Here is a 21,782-nt window from a genome sequence, read left to right as displayed (position 1 = left end):
CTAAGAATTTTTGAAGTTTGATCATGTGGAATAATCTATATTTATGGCCACCCTTATGGCAGAAAGTAAAGAGGAACTAAAAAGCCTCTCTGATGAAAGTGAAAGAGGTGAGTGAAAAAGTTGGCTTAAAGCTCAACATTCAGAAAACGAAGATCATGGCATCTGGTCCCATCAGATGGGGAAACAGTGGAAACAGTGTCAGACTTTATTTTGGGGGGCTCCAAAATCACTGCAGATGGTGATTGCAGCCATGAAATTAAAAGACACATACTCCTTGGAAGGAAAGTTATGACCAACCTAGATAGCATATTGAAAAGCAGAGACATTACTTTGCCAACTAAGGTTTGTCTAGTCAAGGCTATGGTTTTTCCTGTGGTCACGTATGGATGTGAGAGTTGGACTGTGAAGAAAGCTGAGCGCCAAAGAACTGATGCTTTTGAACTGTAGTGTTGGAGAAGACTCTCAAGAGTCCCTTGGACTGCAAGGAGATCCAACCAGTCCATCCTAAAGGAAATCAGTCCTGAGTGTTCGTTCATTGGAAGGACTGATGTTGAAGCTGAAACTCCAATACTTTGGCCACCTGATGGGAAGAGTTGACTCATTGGAAAAGACTCTGATGCTGGGAGGGATTGGGGGCAAGAGGAGAAGGGGACGACAGAGGATGAGATGGCTGGATGGCACCACCGACTCGATGGACATGAGTTTGAGTGAACTCTGGGAGTTGGTGATGGACAGGCAGGCCTGGTGTGCTGCAATTCATGGGGTCACAAAGAGTCGGACACAACTGAGCAACTGAACTGACTGACTGACCCTTTATCCATAGTCTTCATCCTACTTGCACTCCTTACTTGGTGTAATTCAGGGTGTTGGCATAACCTGACATAGACATGCACATCTGAATGTGGTAGCTAAATAATATAGTAGCTAAACATAATCTGCAAAGTATTTTTTGTATTATTTTATATTATTTAATTTACTGGCTTCTCAGTCCTAAGAGCATGTTACTATATTTTCCCTTTTGGTTATACAAATTGAATTTGGGATGCTGGGTGTATCCAAGGGTAAATGTTAACTGGGGTACTGGAATTCAGATGAGGAAATTAAGACTAGGAGATGCCAGGTTATGTTTTAGTATGAGAGATCTTGTGAATCTTGAACCCAGTGTTTCATGTTGCTTCACACATAGCTAAACTGTAGGTGAATCAGCGCACAAGCAGTGTCTGTGACGACAGTTCAGTTCCAGACCTGTGCCTTCTTCAGAACATTACAGTGGTGGGAAGGAACCCAAACATTCAACAGCTTGCAAATGTATGAGAATATCCACTCAATGGACTTACGATGGGAACCCAATAATACAATTTCATTTATTTATTCAATCAATATTTACTGAAAGCCTACTACTGAAAGCCTGTGGAGAACAAAACCTGGTCCCTGCTTTTAAAGAGTACTGGCATAGTTGAAATGCAGGGTGACAGACACTGCCATTGAGGAAGGCCAGGGTGCTAAGGGAGAATACAGGAGGGGCACCTAAACCAGGCCAGATGTCCAGGGAAAGAAAGCATTCAGAGGGATGTGGAGTCTAAGCTGAGAAGATAGAATGAGGAGAAATTAGCTACAAGGAGAGGATATGGGGAAGAGTGTTCTATTAGTAGATTCACCTGAGTCCAGAGAGCAAGGAGGCATGGTTGGATTGCAGAAGGAAAATGGACCAGTTAGAGCCAAGACAGATGAAGCTATAGTAATAAAGGGGCTGGGGAATGGAGGATCTTACAAGCCATGTTAAAGTTTGAATTTTATCATTAAAGTAGTGGGAGGCCATTGAGGGATTTTAAAGAAAATAATGACTGTATTTTGGAAAGAGCATTCTAGTAGCCAGATAGAAAAACTTGTTCTCAAACTACAGATGATGATCCATTGGTCAGTTATGAAATCACTATAGTGAGTAAAAAATAGCTGGGTTTCTTAAATACACAAAATAGCACACATTGCAAAAGAGTATATGGGAATTACAGTTTTGTGAAATTTTTCATTCAGAGTTTTTGTGTATATGTCCTCGATCTTGATGTGAAATGTGTTTCTTCCTAAGGATCTCCATTTTAAAAAAAAGAAAAGAATTATACGAAGCACAGAGAACAGACTGGAGCGGGTTGGAAAGGAAGAGCGTCGAGTATTCCAAATCCCGATCATTTTACTCTAATGCCCTACCCTCTGCTGTGCTTTCCTCCCTAAGATTCCAGTAGAGAGGGACAGATTGAAGAAAGGGGAATAACTAATGAAGTGAAGACCATCTGATGCCATGGAGAATACATATGACATACCATTAGTGTGTGGCCATAGGTTCCATCTGGACAACTGCCCCAGCATCCAAATGTGGAGTCAGAATGGCCTCTCCTTTCTTCTCCTCATATAGCCTTCAATTCTCCTGCATCTCCTTATACAACTGACCCTCAGACAACATGGATTGGAACTGTGTGGGGTCCACTATATGTGAACTTTTTCAGTAATAAATCCTACAGTACTACATGATCTGCAGTTGGTTGAATTTGTGGATGCCAAACCACAGATCCAGAGGGCCAATTATTAGTTATGCTCGGATTTTTGACTGCATAGTCAGCACCCTATTCCCCCATGATGTTCAAGGATCAACCATATATTATGCAAGGTGATAACCTACATTCCCTTTAACGGAAGTGTGTTTTTTCCCTTGGTTAATGTAAGATATATGTGATTTTGATTATTTGCCTGGAATATTGATCTTGGACAGGTGGGAGTGGGCAGTGGGGAGCATTTGACCAGGGCTCATGATGCCAAATGTGAAGGAAACCCTGGATCCACTTGAAATGTTTTGGGGTTCTGGGCAAGTGTCCTATATTGGGAGGTACTGAGAACTCATAAGAGGCAGGTAAGATGTGGCCTCCAAGACCAATGTAAGGAGGACAGAGGTCTCTCTGGTTGGGTTTCCTAATGAACTACCCAGCTGACATGGGATGTAAGTTATAATGCTGGGCTGGGGTGGGTTGGGTGTGCCAAAGTTGGAGAGGCTTGTGAAGTGAAACATTGGGAAATGAGATGGGCTTGGGTAGCTGTTGTGCTGAAAGTTTTCACTTTCGTCTCAGGTTCAAAAGACTTGTCAAAAGAATAAGCCACTTCTTCTATACAAATGAATAATGCCAATATTTATTAGAGAATTATCTAGCTTACTTTCAATATACTAACATTAAAAGAAAAGAGAACTAGAAACAGCAGAGGATACATCACCAAACTGGGTTTTGACCAAACAGCGCTGGGAAGTCCCGTGTCACAGCACATCCAGAGTCCCAGTTGGCAAAAGGTCCCAGGCAGCGCATCCACTCTGTGGGTGAGACTTCAAAGATTGCAGTTCAGGGTTCCCACTTATAATTCCAGGAGGCAAACTGATAGCATCATCAGTCTGTGAGCAAATTTCAGCTCTTTTCATATTAATGCCATTTGTTTTGTCTTATAAAACTTGGAATGTTAAGCCTGGGGCTTGGTTGGCCAGAGCTCCTGCAAGGGCTCAACAATCTCAAGATTTATCCCCTATCTTATCTATGGTGCTGTAAATCTTATACTCACAGCAGGCAGTCAGGGCACTCAGGGCAGTGTCCAGGCAGCTTAGAAGCAAGGTCAGAGGCCTGTCCTACTTTGTCTCTGAAGCCTAAACAATATTTATTTAGATTCCCTAACAGTTCAGTTCAGTTGCTCAGTCATGTCTGACTCTTTGCGACCCCATCAATCGCAGCACGCTATCCAGCCATCTCATCCTCTGTTGTCCCTTTCTCCTCCTGCCCCCAATCCCTCCCAGCACCAGGGTCTTTTCCAATGATTCAACTCTTTGCATGAGGTGGCCAAAGTGCTGGAGTTTCAGCTTCAGCATCATTCCCTCCAAAGAAATCCCAGGGCTGATCTCCTTCAGAATGGACTGGTTGGATCTCCTTGCAGTCCAAGGGACTCTCAAGAGTCTTCTCCAACACCACAGTTCAAAAGCATCAGTTCTTTGGCGCTCAGCTTTCTTCACAGTCCAACTCTCACATCCATACATGACCACTGGAAAAACAATAGTCTTGAGTAGACTCTAGACCTTTGTTGGCAAAGTAATGCCTCTGGTTTTTAATATGCTGTCTAGGTTGGTCATAACTTTTCTTCCAAGGAGTAAGCGTCTTTTAATTTCATGGCTGCAATCACCATCTGCAGTGATTTTGGAGCCCAAAAAAATAAAGTCTGACACTGTTTCCCCATCTATTTCCCATGAAGTGAAGAGACCAGATACCATGATCTTCGTTTTCTGAATGTTGAGCTTTAAGCCAGCTTTTTCACTCTCCTCTTTCACTTTCATCAAGAGGCTTTTTAGTTCCTCTTCACTTTCTGCCATAAGGGTGATGTCATCTGCATATCTGAGGTTATTGATATTTCTCCCGGCAATCTTGATTCCAGCTTGTGCTTCTTCCAGACCATCGTTTCTCATGATGTACTCTGCATATAAGTTAAATAAGCAGGGTGACAATATACAGCCTTGACGTATTCCCTAACGGTAGCCTTGTTCAAATGTACACTTTTGCACCAGGAGGCAGCCTATAGCAGGCACTGGTTGATTCCCCCTACATCCTTTTCAACCTAGGTGATAAATCTAAGCTAATTACGGTACTTCCATCCCACTTGCTACTAGTTTGTTTCCAACAGCTTTGAAATGTGACATAAAAATTATATTTTATATATATTTAACAGGTACAACTTGATATACATTGTGAAATGACCACCACAATCAAGCGAATTAACATATCTAACACCTCTACGTAGTTACTTTGTGTGTGTGTGTACGTTGAGAAGATTTAAGATCTATCCTCTTAGCAAATTTCGAGTATGGGCGTACCTCAGAGATATTTTGAGTTCAGTTCCAGACAACTGCAATAAAGCTAACATCGCATTAATGTGACGCATGTGAAGTTTTTAATTCCCAGTGCACATAAAAGTTATATTTACCACTATACTGTAGTCTATTAAGTGTGCAGTAACACTATGTATAAAAAGTAATATGCATATGTTAATTTAAAATATTGCTAAAAAATGCTAACCATCATCTGAGCCTTCAGCAAGTCATAATCTTTCTTGCTGGTGGAGTTTGAAATATTGCAAAAATTATCAAACTGACACAGAGACACAAAGTGAGTAAATGCTGTTGGAAAGATGGCCCTGAAAGACTTACTTGCTACAGGGTTGCCACAAAGCTTCAGGATGTAAAAAACGCAGTATCTGTGAAGCACAATAAAATAAGGTAGGCCTGTGTATAATAAGTAACGTTAACTATTGTCACCATGCTGTATTTTAGATCTCTAGAACTTATTCATCTTGCATAATTGAAACTTTGTACCCTTTGACCAATAGCCCTTTACTGCTGGTTATTACTAGACAAGGACAGAACTCAGCCAGTCTCAGCTAACATGAGACAAGAAAGCATAGAGCCCTCACAGATACCTGCAGCAGCTTAGAACCATGGGAGGCTTCATGCTGAAGCCAATGCTAAGGACAGTGGAGGAGAGAAAAGAAGAAACTGGTCCTTGATGACATTTTTAGTGACAGTCAACTCTGGTTTAGTCCTTTCCGTACCTCTGAATATCCTATGTAAAACAGTAAATTTTCTTACTGTAGTTTGTTTCTTATTTTCTATTTGCAGCCAAGAGCATCCTACTGTATGTCTCTGCGACGCATAGCAAGTGTAATGACAACAATGACATCCTCTAGGATTGTAAGCCTAACTGGACTCTCTAGGTTACCATCAGGTCCCCAGTGGGTCATGGCCACCCAGAGCAGGAAGAGGAATTGGTAGATCCTTATGCCAGTTACAGGTGCAGGTAAGTAAAAAGTAGAAATACGAAATCAGCTACAATGGTTATCTCTGGGCTGTGTAAGTGAGGAGGGGAGGTAGGTAAGAAGAATTTTACTTTTCAATGCATGCATTTTAATTTTTTTTCATGGGCATATGTCACTTATAACTGAAGTCTTTTTTATTGGTAAAGTATAAAATACAATTTACCAGTTTAACCATTTTTTAAGTATATAATTCAGTAACATTAGTACTTTGATACTGTGAAATCATTACTATCATCCATCTCAAGAACTTTTACTTTTTCTTAGAATGAAACTTTGTACCCACTAGATAATAACTCCCCATCCCCCTCTACCCTCAGCCCCTGGCAACCACTATTCTACTTTCTATTAATTTGACTACTCTAGGTACCACAAGTAAGTGGAATCCTACAGTGTTTGTCCCTTTGTGACTGACTTGTCTCACTTAGCATAATGTCTTCAAGGTTCTTCCACGCCCCGCTGCTGCTGCTGCTAAGTCGCTTCAGTCGTGTCCAACTCTGTGCGACCCCATAGATGGCAGCCCACCAGGCTCCCCCTTCCCTGGGATTCTCCAGGCAAGAACACTGGAGTGGGTTGCCATTTCCTTCTCCAGTACATGAAAGTGAAAAGTGAAAGTGAAGTCGCTCAGTCATGTCCGACTCTTCACAACCCCATGGACTGCAGCCTACCAGGCTCCTCCGTCCATGGGATTTTCCAGGCAAGAGTACTGGAGTGGGGTGCCATTGCCTTCTCTGCTTCCATGCCCTAGCATCTTTCAATACCTGATCCTTCCTTATGGCTAAATAATATTCCGTTGTGTGTACATATCACATTTCATTTATTCACACATCCATTGATGGACAGTTAGATTGCTTCCACCTTTTGGCTATTGTGAATAATGTTGCTGTGAACGTGTATGTACAAGTAAATATTCTATACTAAAAGTTTTTTATATGTGCAAAATCTAAAAAGATTATACAAATGGACTTATTTGTAAAACAAACAGACTCGCAGACTTAGAGAACAAACATGGTTGCCAGGGGGAAGGAAGAGAGGAAGGGATAGCTAGGAAGTTTGGGACCTACATTACATACTGTTGTATTTAAAATGGATAACCAACAACACGGTCCTACGGTATAGCATAGGGAACTCAGCTTAATGTTATGTGGCAGCCTGGATGGAAGGGGAGTTTGGGGGAGAATGGATACATGTATAGATACAGTCCCTTTGCTGTCCACCTGAAACTATCACAACACTGTTAATTGGCTATACTCCATTATAAAATTAGCGCTTCCCTGTAGCTCAACTGGTAAAGAACCTGCCTGTGATTCAGGACACCAGGGTTTAATCCCTGGGTTGGGAAGTTCCTCTAGAGAAGGGAATGGCAATCCACTCCAGTATTCTTGCCTGGAGAATTCCATGGACAGAGAAACCTGGTGGGCTACAGTCCATGGGGTCGCAAAGAGTTGGACACAACTGAGCGACTAACATACACACACACACACACACCCCCCAATATAAAATTAAAAGTTAAAAAAAAAACTTTTAAATTAAGCCTATACATGAGGTAGGACAAAACCTGGAAGAAAAAAGTTAATGAAAATGTTAACCATGATTGCATTTGTGTGATGAGATTTTTTTTCATTTTTGTCTGCTATAAAGTCATATACTTTTTTTTAACAAGCATGTATTACTTTAAAGGAAAAAATATAGCTTATTTACAATGTTTTGCTTTTCTTTAAAAAGAAGCTTAAAAAAGGAAGTTACAATAAATGACAAGATGCTACTATATAGCATACCAAACTATATCCAATCTCTGGGGATAAACCACAATGGAACAGATATTAAGAAAAGAATGAATATATATGTATAACTGAGTCACTGCGCTATACAGCAGAGACTAGCAAAACATTGTAAATGAGCTATACTTCAAGCAAATAAAAAAGACCAAGAAAAAGTAAAACTGACCTTGAAAGTGAAGTTGCTCAGTCGTGTCTGACTCTTTGCGACCCGTGGACTGTAGCCCACCAAGCTCCTCCGTCCACGGGATTCTCCAGGCAAGAGTACTGGAGTGGGTTGCCATTTCCTTCTCCAGGCGATCTTCCGGACCCAGGGATCAAACCCAGGTCTCCCACATTGCAGGCAGACGCTTTAACCTCTGCACCACCAGGGAAGCCCTTAAATACAAGAATACAGTCTCTCAGAAAACCTCCTATAGAGACACAGAACTTCAGATCCAAGTACTAACATCAAAGATTTCAAGGGAGGAAAGGAAGTCAGGTTGAAAGAAGGGGGAGGAGGTGGGATGGGGCGGGGGCGGGGGCGAAAGGGGTGGCCTTACACTGACCTTAGGAACAGAAAAGTTTACACAAGGAAGAGAAGAAACAAAGCAATATTCATGAGTTGCCTATTGTACGTGAGGCATTTTAGCAGGCCTTAGTACACGTTTTGGTGTGCTAGAAGCTTCCCATTAGGATCAATGTGTGTGTGTGTGCTCAGTCGTTCAGTCATGTCTGACTTTACGCGACCCCATGGACTGTAGCCTGCCGGGTTCCTCTTTCCATGGAGTTTTCCAGGCAAGAATACTGGAGCCGGTTGCCATTTTCCACTCCAGGGGCTCTCCCTGACACAGGGATCAAACCCACATCTCCTGCACTGATAGGTGGGTTCTTTATCACTGCATCATCTGGGAAGCCCAATAAGGACCAACACTAACAAGTAAATAAGTGAGCCATTAAGTTCAGAAAAGATGTCATCTGAGACAGAAACGCTGATCTTCATAGAACATTAACCACTTAGAACACTCACACACTGGCTTATTCTTATGCCCAGTTGGATAATTTAAAGAGATCATAGCAAATAATCATCAGTAGATATGCAGATGACAACACCCTTATGGCAGAAAGTGAAGAGGAACTAAGCCTCTTGATGAAAGTGAAAGAGGAGAATGAAAAAGTTGGCTTAAAGCTCAACATTCAGAAAACTAAGATCATGGCATCTAGTCCCATCACTTCATGGGAAATAGATGGGGAAACAGTGGAAACAGTGTCAGACTTTATTTTTGGGGGGCTCCAAAATCACTGCAGATTGTGACTGCAGCCATGAAATTAAAAGACGCTTACTCCTTGGAAGGAAAGTTATTACCAACCTAGACAGCATATTAAAAAGCAGAGACATCACTTTGCCAACAAAGATCTAGAGTCTACTCAAGGCTATGGTTTTTCCAGTGGTCATGTATGGATGTGAGAGTTGGACTATAAAGAAACCTAAGCACTGAAGAATTGATGCTTTTGAACTGTGGTGTTGGAGAAGACTCTTGAGAGTCCCTTGGACTGCAAAGAGATCCAACAAGTTCATTCTAAAGGAGATGACTCCTGGGTGTTCATTGGAAGAACTGATGCTAAAGCTGAAACGTCAATATTTTGGCCACCTGATGCAAAGAGCTGACTTATTGGAAAAGACTGTGATGCTGGGAAAGATTGAGGGCAGGAGGAGAAGGGGACGACAGAGGATGAGATGGTTGGATGGCATCACTGACTCGATGGACATGAGTTTGGGTAGACTCCGGGAGTTGGTGATGAACAAGGAGACCTGGCGTGCTGTGGTTCATGGGGTTGCAAGGAGTCGGACACAACTGAGTGACTGAACTGAACTGAGCCTCCAACATCCATTAGATCATCGAAATGATCCGTGGGATCATCGAAAAAGTGAGAGAGTTCCAGAAAAACATCTACTTCTGCTTTATTGAGTATGCCAAAGCCTTTGACTGTGTGGACCACAACAAACTCTGGAAAATTCTTCAAGAGATGGGAATACCAGACCACCTGACCTGACTCCTGAGAAAACTATATGCAGGTCAGGAAGTAACAGTTAGAACTGGACATGGAACAACAGACTGGTTCCAAATAGGAGAAGGAGTACATCAAGGCTGTATATTGTCACCCCGCTTATTTAACTTATATGCAGAGTACATCATGAGAAACGCTGGGCTGGATGAAGCACAAGCTAGACTCAAGACTGCCGGGAGAAATATCAATAACCTCAGATATGCAGATGACACCACTCTTATGGTAGAAGACAAAGAAGGACTAAAGAGCCTCTTGATGAAAGTGAAAGAGGAGAGTGAAAAAGTTGGCTTAAAGCTCAACATTCAGAAAACGAAGATCATGGCATCCAGTCCCATCACTTCATCGCAAATAGATGGGGAACACAGTGAGAAACTTTATTTCAGGGGGCTCCAAAATCATTGCAAATGGTGACGGCAGCCATGAAATTAAAAGACGCTTGCTCCTTGGAAGAAAAGCTATGACCAACCTAGACAGCATATTAAAAAGCAGAGACATCACTTTGCCAACAAAGGTCCATCTAGTCAAAGCTATGGTTTTTCCAGTGGTCATGTATGGATGTGAGAGTTGGACTGTGAAGAAAGCTGAGAGCTGAAGAATTGATGCGTTTGAACTATGGTATTGGAGAAGACTCTTGAGAGTCCCTTGGACTGCAAGGAGATCCAACCAGTCCATTCTGAAGGAGATCAGCCCTGGGATTTCTTTGGAAGGAATGATGCTAAAGCTGAAACACCAGTACTTTGGCCACCTGATGGGAAAAGTTGACTCATTGGAAAAGACTCTGATGCTGGGAGGGATTGGGGGCAGGAGGAGAAAGGGACAACAGAGGATGAGGTGGCTGGATGGCATCACTGACTCAATGGACGTGAGTCTGAGTGAACTCCGGGAGCTGGTGATGGACAGGGAGGCCTGGTGTGCTGCGATTCATGGGGTCACAAAGAGTCGGACACGACTGAGTGACTGAACTAAACTGAACTGATGGGAGAAGACCCAAGAGTCCCTTGGACTGCAAGGAGATCCAATCAGTCCATCCGAAAGGAAAACAGACCTGAAAATTCATTGGAAGGACTGACGTTGAAGCTCAAACTCCAATACTTTGGCCACCTGATGTGAAGAGCTGACTCATTTGAAAAGACCCTGATGCTGGGAAAGATTGAGGGCAGGAGGAGAAGGGGATGACAGAGGATGAGATGACATCACCGACTCAATGGACATGAGTTTGGGTAGACTACAGGAGTTGGTGACGGACAAGAAGGCTTGGCATACTTCAGTCCACAGGGTCACAGAGTCGGACACAACTGAGTGATTGAACTGAACTGAGCCTAAAAAAGCCCTTGTTTTCTTAGAATTGATTATATAGTTCGTATTGTTGTGTAACTACAAAAAAAAAAAAAAGTTTTAATAGTTAACTTTCCTGAGCTCTTTCCTGCCTTTTTTGAACACTTAGCTTGCCTTCTACTCTGTAACAAGGCTTTTGGTGTTTCATGCCCCTAGGTCCCTAAATGTATCTTCCCCTCAAAGAAAAATTATTCTGAATGTCTTGCCATGAAAAGGATTACTTGAAAACAATCATTCTGTAAAGAAGATAAATTTCACAGTTCCCTGTCTACCACTGGACAGTGTGATAGGAGGAAAGATTCTTCCCCATTATAACAGGCACCAAATTCAGTTTCTTCCTGATGGCAACTGAAGAACTGAGCCAAACGTAGAGCAGAATACTTAAATCAGCAGACAACATCATCAGCCTACAGCCACCTTCCCTTAGCTCACATCCCACCAGTGCAAGAAAATAAGAGGAAAAAGGTTAAAAATCCTATGTACTAAATGAACTTGCAAGAATACTTTTGAGAAACTTGACTCAAAACTGAAACTTGCTAAATTGAGTCACATTTTGTCACCTGTTAAAAGAGTGGCTGCTCCTTCATAGGCTGGTTGAAGTCTCCTAAGTGGTTCTGACTTTGAGGGACTTATTTTCATCCTTGTCTACTTTCTCTTCTCACCTCCTTATGTAAATCCAGATGAAGAAAATGATGCAAAACAACTGCCTATATTCATTGTGTAGGTGCTAGCTGCCTTCCAGATGGCCACCTGAAGATCGTAGGAATGAATATATTGTCTATTCAGCTGCACAACATATAAAACCCAGCCAAATATGCATGGGGTGGTTATAGTGTCCAGGAACCATTCTGTGCTGGGGATACATTGGTGTAAAAAGAAGTTCCTGCCCTCACAAAGCTTTTGTTTTAGTGAGAAGAAAGAAGCAATACATAAGTAAAACATACACTATGTCAAGTAGTTTAAAAAAAAAAAGTGCTATAGGAAAAAAATAAGAATAGGGAGTGCCACGACTAGGGGAGATCTGTAATTTTAAAATAGAAGGATAAAGGAAGGGCATCAAGAAAATTTTTGAACATTTGAGCAAAGACCAGGATGAGAAGGAAAAATCCTATGGAACATAGGTAAAGAGCTTTCCAAGCAGAGGAATATTTATTGCAAAGTCTCTGAGGTGGGAACATGCCAGAAATGTTCAAGAAACAAGAAGGCCAGCATCCCTGGGGCAGAGTGAAGACTTCAGCACAAAACTGGCTCCCTTTCACCCCTTCTCTGCTGAGTCTGAATGTTCCATCAGAAAATTTTCTCCTCTAAGAATCAAAACTCTGTAGATTAAAAAACCTCTAAACTACTAAAGAGGAAGGTGTCAAGTCCATGTTAAGGGATGTGAAGCTCTACTGAAATGGGCTACAAAATAAAACACATATTAGGCTTAGCCTCCAAGGAGAAAATATTTAAATGGATCAAAATCACTGCTGAACTAAGGGGAAGGAATAGGAGCAGGAATTGACATACACTGAACGCCATAAACTTGGGCACCACTGAACTTGTGAACCTGGGTTTTATGGACATCAAACAGGACAGCCCAAAAGCTAAGATTAGCTCCCATTTTACTGATGAGAAAATTTAGACTGAGAGCATTTAAATAATAGCTGATAAATAGAATTCAGATTTGAATTCAAGTCTGAATATCTTTAAAGTTTTTGCTTTTCTTCCTGTAACACTGTCTTGGCTCAAAAGGTCCATAGCATTCACAACAGAAAATTCCCCCGTGAGAGGAATCATGAAACAAACACTACTAATGAATTATTTCAGATGAATGAAGTCTTATCTGGTCTCACCTGATACCCCACCCCTCCAATTATGGGACTCCAATGAGATTAAGTGATTTTCCAAGGTCAAATGGTTGTTAGGTGGGAGAGCCGGAAGGTCTCACTGAGCCGTGCAGGGCACTGAGTCTGAAGAAAGAACAGTTTCCAGTCCGGTTCTCAGTAAGTGTGTGCTCTGGGAAACCGTGAAACTTATCTGGACTTCCGTTTCCTCATCTTCAAAGTAGAGGATCTTGGGTGATGATTAAATGAGAGTTCAGACAATGAACGTATCACATAATTTCCATTAGATAGGTTTTTCACCTCTGTAACTGTTTCTATAGTCATGATTCTAAAGTGAGAGATAGATACTGAGAGGGAGACAGAGGTCTCTAACATGCCCCTACCCTCTTCCACCACCACCACCACGAGAAGTAGGTCAGACTGAGACCCCACCCCCTTCCAGCACCACCGCTACTAGTAGGCCACACTGGGCCCAGCCAGGGCTTTCCAGTAGTAAAGAATTCACCAGTGCAGGAGATGTAAGAGTTGTGGGTTCGATCCCTGGGTCACCGGGAGATGCCCTGGAATAGGAATTGGCAATCCACTCCGGTATTCTTGCCTGGAAAATTCCATGGACAGAGAAGCCTGTTGGGTTACAGTCCGTGGAGTCTCAAAGAGTTCAACATGACCGAACATGCACGTGCACAGGGCCCACACACAATAAGTAAGCCTAGGCAGCCAGTACCAAGGCCGTTTTCTGTGTCCAAACTTGGTTCTCCCTGGTCAACGCTGTATTTGTCAGTTACTTCCACAGAAATGATGCATCACACATTAACTCATGGATCTGCAGTTCAGCTCCATTCCTGTGTCCAAAGCAACTTACATGGCCAAATCCTTATCAAAGTTGGTGGGGATGGGCGGGAAGGAGTGGGGGTGAAGAGTATACATTTCAGATTTCGAGAAGAAACATTTTACCAGTTCAAGTCTTCCCATGCTCCAATGCATGTATGTGGTTTATCCCTAGCTATGTAGTTGAGACAATGTGCCTATAGCCCCAGTGAAAAGATACTGATTATCATTTAATCTGCATATTTAGGGGCTTCTTGAGATTCTACCTTCTTGTAGATCTAAAGGATCCCTGACTTACCCAGAGGCAGAGAAAACTAGACATCAGCTGTGTACCCAAGAGAAAGATAGAAAGAAGGAGCTCCCAAGGCATTGATTTGCAGCTGACACAGCTGAGAACCTTGGGTGTGAACTCTTACTTGTTAACAAGAAAGAAACTGAGCTAGAACAGCAATGATGAACTCCATCTGTTAAGGTTCTGTTTTCTTCCCTGAGTAACTGGCTCAGGATTAGGCCAGATAGGGAAGGAATCTGATCAAGAATAGAAATTTAAGTTATCAGATTCTCCACAACTAAGTCAGAACCTTTCAGAAAGAACCTCTCACAAGCAGTGGTCCTAGGCACCTAATTCTGAAAACAAGGGCTAAATACCTGTTATTCTAAATAGTTCAAGAGCTTTCACACTGAAAAAAAAAAAAAAAATACAGTTGACCCGGACATATGACGCAGATTTGAACTGTGAGTGTCCACTTGGATGAGAATTTTTTCAATAATAAATACTATATTACTACACAATTCCAGGTTGGTTCAAAGTGTGAATGCAGAATCTAGGATACAAAGGAACCATGGATGTTGAGAAATTCTGTATATGGGGACTGTTTGTTACATGCGGATTTCCACTGTGAGGAGGGCCGGCACCCCAGCCCCCTGTGGTCCTTCAAGCCTCAACTGTATTGCTATTACATGCTGTTTCACTAAAAAACATCTTATACAGGAAATCATCTTTCTTGCATCCCATTCATTTGCTGCTGCTGCTGCTGCTAAGTCACTTCAGTCGTGTCCGACTCTGTGCGACCCCATAGACGGCAGCCCAGCAGGCTCCTCTGTCCATGGGATTTTCCAGGCAAGAGTACTGGAGTGGGTTGCCAATGCCTTCTCCAAGTTTGTGTTAAGAGAATTGAAAACAGATACATTTTCGAAGCTCTGTCAGAATTGCAGTTGAGGACTGTTACTTCTTTGGTGTCCTGTTTCACAGTGAAACACCTTGCCTAACACCAGAGTTTCTGTCCTGAGGCTACCTTTTAAGAGCAGTTTTGTGGGAAAGAAAGGGACAGAGATCTTGAGTGTTTCCGGCCACTTCCGGCAGCCTCTCTAAGCATTAAAAAGAAAAAAAGACCCCGCTTTGTGAAATACGGCAGAGTGTGCGTGTGAACTGGAAAGGGCCTGCCAGCAGCGGTTTTCCTTCAAGTGCTGCTCTCTTGTGGAACCCGTTGTTCCGTCAGAAATCGTAATCTGTCGCCATCTGGCGGTCCCTCCGTCGTCGTGGTGTTGGAAATAGCGACAATTGGGCGTCTTAAAATGTGCCCAAGATTTGCCCCAAATACAAATTACTCTATCCTCTTTGATTAATTTCTTTATTATTAGAATATTTTCACCTTCAGAAAGGGACCATGTGACCGAAAGGGAAGGGACCATGTGACCATTATTTGAGGAACTCACCACTGTTCTTCAGAAGAAAAGGTTGTAATTTCGGAGTCCTCTCGGCTGCGTTCAATTCCAGCTGGAATTCTCTCTCGCTTGCCACAATTTTTAACCCTTTCCTGTCTTTCAGGGGGGAGTGTGAGTGTCTTCCAGGGGTGCCTGTTGTGGGTAGGGGTGTCGATTTAGCTATGGTTCCCAAGGAAAGTCCAGAATGAACTATCTTTAAAGTACACAATCACACCGAATTCGCTCCCACTTAAGAAAAGCTGAGTGTACGGTTAACAATGCCTCCCACAGCCCTCGTCTCGGGAGACAGACGTTTAGACGGTGAGCACTGCCATTTCCCCCACCTCCTCTTTTTTGGTCATAAATTAGATGCTTAAAATAGACCTTAACGAGCAGGCAAAAATGAATTCACAATGTGGCTCCAAAATTACCTTTTCTGAAGGCTAAAAATGCTAAATGCGTCAAAAAAAAAAAGATTGACGTTTCATATTTACTCACCTTGAAGTGGACCATATTTTACGCATAAAAATCTCCCCCGCAGCCCATTCGGGTGCCCCTTCCACTCCTTACTTCACCCACTCCTTTTTTCCCTTTGCCGAAAGGTTTGGCTCCAAATCCACTTTGGAGTATCTTTAAACCTCCCAGAGAAGGGACACTGTGGGCGGAGGGTCATGTTCCCAAGCCCCAGGCATCCTTGACCTAAAGGAAAGTTATCTTCTGAAGACACAGTTGAGTAGCCGGAGCTGCAGGCTAGCAAAACCTCCACGCCCGGAACAGAGAGATCAGAGGGGTCGCACTCGCCGCCTCTTTTTTCTGCCTCTGGGCATCTTGTTCCCATTTCTTCAAAGTGCTAAACCTTAGATCAAACGCAAACGAAACAGCTGAGCGGATACCACTCCCTTCCCGGCCACCCCTCACCACCGGTTCGAGTCCCTAGAGGGGATATCTTTTCACCACCCCCATTATCCAAAACGTCTTCCCCCGGGAGTAATAAAAGATAAAAAGAAGAGTGGAAAAATATAAACAAAAATATAGATCCCAAATATTCTGAAGAGCCAAAAGACAACCACAACCACCCTCCTTGCATATTCTTACTGGGGAGGCAAGAAGGGGGCAAGGTACTCCACCACGGCCACCACCATCCCGCCCCAACAGGGGAAAACAAACCCAGCATTTACTGCCGGGAGGTGCGAGGGAGGCGGGTTTGCTAAATACTGGTGACCTAAGCCGACGAACTGGAGGCTTCAGCTTCCAAATCGTGGGCTCTGTCCTTGGTGCTGAAAGAGCCGTGCCTACGTCCGAACTCGCTGTGCTGAAACTGTGAAACTCTAGGCCCTCTGTTCTTTACCATCTCTGCTGAGCCCAAGACCCTGGGTTGGAGTGGAAGATAATTGGAAACCAAACCAAACCCATGAAGTCCCCAAGACTGTTTCTCTCACCTCCTAACTGGAATGTCCATGAATGCAGGGATAATATAAGTTGCCAAGACAGTGTAAATTCCCTGAAAACAGTGCCTGACACCAAGCATGTGATTAATAAACATTTAACATATTACTTACTAATATCATATTAAACATTTTAAAATTAAGGACAAGCAGGAGCCTTCATTCTTCCCTTCCCTCTGTATAAAAGAGAAAGGGAGGGATAGCTGTGCCGCTGGATGGACTCAGCTTTAATTTGCTATACACAGTCCTGTAGATTTCTTTCTCCGGCGAGATTATTTATTGGCTAAAACGTTAGAGGTGAGCGTTTTGGACACAGAAATCAGAAGAGGGAGTGGTTGGAAGTGTCTGATGCCACAGGTGAAGGTAAACAAATCTTCCATTCTGGGGAATCTCGGGTCTTGGGAGAAGGTGGAAGGGACAGAAGGCGTCTTCCTGGTACAGCACACCCTGAGAGGAGCCTCCTCCGGCTGGCCTCCTAGCCCCAGCGCATCTTGAATGATTTATCACTAGCACCCGGGTCCTTGATTGGCGCAACCATTTCTTCTAGGGAGACCTGAGGAGGGGGTGTGGGTGGAATTCCCAGCCTTTTTTTCTAAGTAAACTGCGTTTTTCAAGCGTGGCAGAGAAGCTGCACGGTGCGCGGTTTGGAGGGTTTTTTCCTGCGCGGAGTGGGCACGCCCACCTGCCCAGTCCTGAGCTCTGGGACCCGGAGTTGCAGTGACCTACGCCCGCCCTTCTGCATGCTCTTCCGTCTTTAAAAAGTGCTCGAGGTCTTGCTGTAAGATTGAGAGCGGGCAACAGTATTTTCTTTAGTATCAAGGGCAACGGGGTTATTTCAAACCTCACAATGAGAACCGTCTTACTAAATCGGACTGTATCTTCTCAGGCGGAAGGGCGGAATCTTCGGTCTCCCTTACGGAATTTTCAGTGCTTTGTAAGATTTTCGGCATTCCCACTGTGTAATGGTGAAAGGCAATAAGACATTCAGAGAGAAGAATCAGGATTCCGGTGGGCTAGCAAGTCGAAGAAGTGTCCATAAATAACCCCTGCCTGCAGCATCGCAACCACAAAATCACTGTGAAAACGAGGAAAGGAATCACTGGTTACACTGTGTCACCCAGACACAATGATCAACTCTGTTTTGCCCTAAAGAAAAAGAAACTGGGTTGGAGGAAAGAGCACACCATAAATTAGAGACGAGGGTGCCCGAGGGTTGGCTTGAAAAGGCGGGAAAGTAACAGCCACGCCAGCCTCTCCAGGTGTTGACCCTGGGGTGCCAGGAAAGACCCGGCCAGCACAGGGCCTCTCGCTCTCTGGCCGCCTGGCGCCATCTGGTGGAAATTTTTCCGTGAACGCCTTTTTACCGCGAGGGGCTTTCGGAACGCGGCAGTTCGTTCAACCCGCCTAAATATTGCAGAAAGAGAATCCTTAAACAGCGTGAGACGAAGGGAGAGTGGAGGGGTGCGGGCCTGGGCAGAGATGGCCGGTCCGCTTCCCCCAGCCCACCCCCGGGCCACCTCTATGCTCCGGTTCCCCTCGTGTGTGGAGCGGCGCTCGTGCGTGTTATTAACCTTCAGATGTGATCAATCAGGAGGACTCCTTTCCCCATCACCAAGGGAACCGAAGCTAGGAGGGAGGGTATAGTGGGTTGGAAATCGGACCCTTTTCTCTACGGAGGCACTCGGTAGTGTGCTCCGGTGGAGTACTTGGGGAAGCTCCGAGCAGGATAAGAAAACTGAAGTGAAAAAGAGATGGAGTCCTCTACGGGTCTGCGAGTTCTCTCCTCATCTCTGCGTCCTTTGCTTTTACAACAATCCTGGCTCAGTAGAAAGCCAGCAAGGACATGACCCAGGGAGTGGTTTCCGCTCTAGGAGGCATCAAAGAGCTGGGGGAGCCGCGGGGCAAGTAACTGAGGCAAAGCTACAGCTCTTGTCTTCTCGAGGCTATGGTAATGAGAGAGAGGAAAGGGAGGGAGAAGCGAGGCAGAATTCTTCATAGAATTTCTCTTTTCCTTCCCCTTACCCGACCCTCTGCCTAGCTCAAAAAACAGAGCGTTTTGAGTACGTTCTGGATTACTCATAGGGCTTTTTCTTTTCTTTTTTTCCGGGTGCAAACCCGTGATCTGGGTTTATAATCGCCCTACAAAGCTCCAGAGGCGGTCAGGCACCTGCAAGGAGCCCCGCCGCTCTGCCCACGAGCTGCCCCCGCGAGCAGCGGCCTCGTGATTCCCCTGCTGAGCCGGTCCCCGCCTCCCCACTCCGCCTCCGCCTCCCCCAAAGCCAAGCAGCCGTCTCTTCGGATCGCTCTCCTCTCTTCCAGGAGCTCGCGTGCGGGACGGTGCTAGCAAAACAGAGGCTGCAGCTGGAGGTGACGCCGGGCAGATTACACCTGAGGCAGAGCCGGGCCGAGCCGGGCAGATCGCTGGGCGCTACGCAGAAGAGGGGCAGGAGCGCGCGGCTTGCTGTCTCCCAGCCTAGGTGGGTAAGCGCGCAACCGCCGGGACCTTCCCAGTGCCCAGCCGCGACTGTTCAGCTGGGTCTTGTTCAGCCGCGGTTTCATGGCCAACCCCCACCCCCAGAGTCTGTCACCTACCCTCCTGAACCGAGAGCGTCCCGCCCGCCCCAGTCTTGGCTCCCAGTTCCTGCACGATGCAGAGACCTCAGCCTTCACAATCATTCTATCCCCATCAGCGAGATTCATGCCCCGAGGACGCACAGAGGCTGAGGCTCACGCAGAAGTGGAGCGAGAGCGATTTTCTCCTCCGCTTCCCGGCTGCGAGCACCGGTCTCACCAATGGGCTCCTGGCCAGCAGCAGCCGAAGGAGCGACTCAGAGCGGTAACCTGTTACTTCCCCAGAAACCGCTGTCTCCCAGCTGCCTACGTTGCTGTGCGAGTGCGCGCGCCGGGCTAGGTCCTATGGAGAGTGTGGAGGCGGTGGCCTGCGGGCGCTATTCTGCAGGCTCTTGTATCTACCCAGCTTTGCCCGCACTCTTTCTGTTCCCTGGCCTTCGGAAGCCATCGCACCAATGCTGAGCGCGGAGCAGGGACGCCGCGCACCTATCCCTGTCTGCCGCCTCCGGCGCGCTGGGCGCAAGTTGGTTTCCCCGGTGATGTTCCCCTTGCCTCCCTCACCCTCCCGGGGTCTGTACAGCGAGAAATCCGGGATGGAGGGGAAATACAGAAACAAGGACGGAGCCCGGTTCTTGGCTTCGAAATGGCTTAAAGCGGGTGGGGCAAGAGGGAGACGAGCGAGGTTCCGACTCGCTGCTTTCTGGCTGTCTGGAGTACAAGGTGACTGTGTGTCTTCCCCAGCCAAACCCGAGGGAGACCGTGAAAACACGAACCCCTTTTTCTCCTCTCACCTTGTCTCACCAAAGTCCCCGTTCCCCGGAGCAGTTAGCCTCCTTCTTTTCAGGGAATTAGCCAGACACAACAACGGGAACCAGACACCGAACCAGACGTGCCCGCCCTGTGCGCCCTCCTCCCGCTCACACCTCCCCCCCCACCCCGCCCCTCCCGCCTGCCCGCCAGCCGGCTGCTGAGACCCAATAGGGCTTGTCACGGCTGGGCTGGAAAATCGCTCACTGAGTCTCCCTCGCCCTCCTAGCCCAGCCGCCCAAACCCGCGCGACCTGCACTGGCCTTGGGTTCCCCTAGTCTCAGCGCTGCGCTCCAGGTCGCGCCACCGCGCCGCCAGACTGGAGAGGAGCCCGGGGCTACGTTGCGAGCGCCCGAATCCCAGAGCTCGCGTGCACGTCTCCTCCCCTAGTCCCCAGCCTGGCGCTCCCCCAACCCTGCCCGCCAGCTGCCCTTCCTTTCGCCTCTCCCTAGCCCAGACTTCAGCGGGAGCGTCCGTGCCCCCCACCCCTCAATCGCCTCCCGCGCGCCTGGACCCCGGAAGCCCTCCCCATACAGCTCTCGAATCTCTTTGCAGCCTTTTCTAGTGCCCGACCGGCCGAGGACCCCGGACAGCAGAGGCCTCGGGACGACCGAGCTGATGGCGTCTTCGACCCCTTCTTCGTCCGCAACCTCCTCGAACGCGGGAGTGGACCCCAATACTACCAACCTGCGACCCACAAGTAGGTCCTGCTCCGGTTTCCTATCAAATGTAGGAAAGATGGGGGCGCTGGGACCTGAGGAGTCTGCGCTGACGTAAAGGGAAGGGGGAGCGCGGAGATGATGGAGGCTAGAAAGAAATGGGGCCCTGACCCAGGTCCAACCAGAGGTCGTTAGACTGCCAGGGATGCTAGGTGATTCCAGGGCGCTAAGAGTGGGAACCACACAGGGTCGGAGCGGCGGCGATCTTTCGCTGCGGGTGAAGGACGCGCGGTGAGAGTGTTGTTTTTGTTGTGTTGTGTTGTGTGTGGTTTCTTTGCTAGGTGAGACGACCGGGGTCGGTGCACGGGGTGATGTGAGGAGCTGGGAGACTCATTGGGAATAGGGTTTTCTATCTCCAGATTTCGTTGAGCCGAGATCTGACCCCTCCCACTCCGTCTTTCCCCCTGGAAGTCTACAATCAGCGGAAATTTCGACGTTAATTGCAGCTTTTAGAAAACTCGGGGTCCCTAATTGCTCCAAATTTGCTTCGAGCTATTGACGAGTGAGGGAGAAGCCAGTGGCGAAAAAGGAGCATAAAACGTTCTGAGATTAAGCCTCGACATTTTAGACAATTAATTACATTTCAAAGACAAAAAAAAAAGTGCGCCGCATTCTGAGTGGCAAGAAGTGGGGAACACGGAGAAGCCCAGAAGGTTTGCCAGGGCAGAAGGAGAGAGCAGTCCTCTCTTTTTTCCGGGGCAGGAGACCTGTCAGCAGTGGACACCTCCCAAAGGGTGAAAGGGGGAACCAGATAAAAGGTGGCGGGAAGATTAATGTTTCCCCATCCCTAGCTCGGTGTGGCTTCTCAACCCATTTGTAGAATCTAGGCATAATTCG

At 46.0% G+C, this 21,782-nt stretch overlaps 1 protein-coding gene across 2 annotated transcripts in view; it reads left to right on the top strand.

Annotated features, from left to right (window-relative positions):
* The first annotated feature begins 20,820 nt into the window (after positions 1 to 20,820).
* Positions 20,821 to 21,782, top strand: part of GAD1 (glutamate decarboxylase 1) — a 35,916-nt gene continuing 34,954 nt past the window's right edge. Inside the window, exon 1 of one of the 2 annotated variants that reach the window (XM_068967507.1) lies at positions 20,821 to 20,926. In XM_068967507.1, coding sequence (XP_068823608.1) covers positions 20,845 to 20,926 — 82 coding nt within the window. In that variant the 5' untranslated portion in view covers positions 20,821 to 20,844. The remainder of the gene's footprint in view (positions 20,927 to 21,782) is intronic. The other variant, XM_068967508.1, reaches the window with a different exon arrangement.

This window comes from Capricornis sumatraensis, chromosome 3, assembly GCF_032405125.1.
Source record: "Capricornis sumatraensis isolate serow.1 chromosome 3, serow.2, whole genome shotgun sequence".
Lineage (NCBI taxonomy): Eukaryota > Metazoa > Chordata > Mammalia > Artiodactyla > Bovidae > Capricornis > Capricornis sumatraensis.
This window is presented reverse-complemented; position numbering and strand designations above follow the sequence as displayed.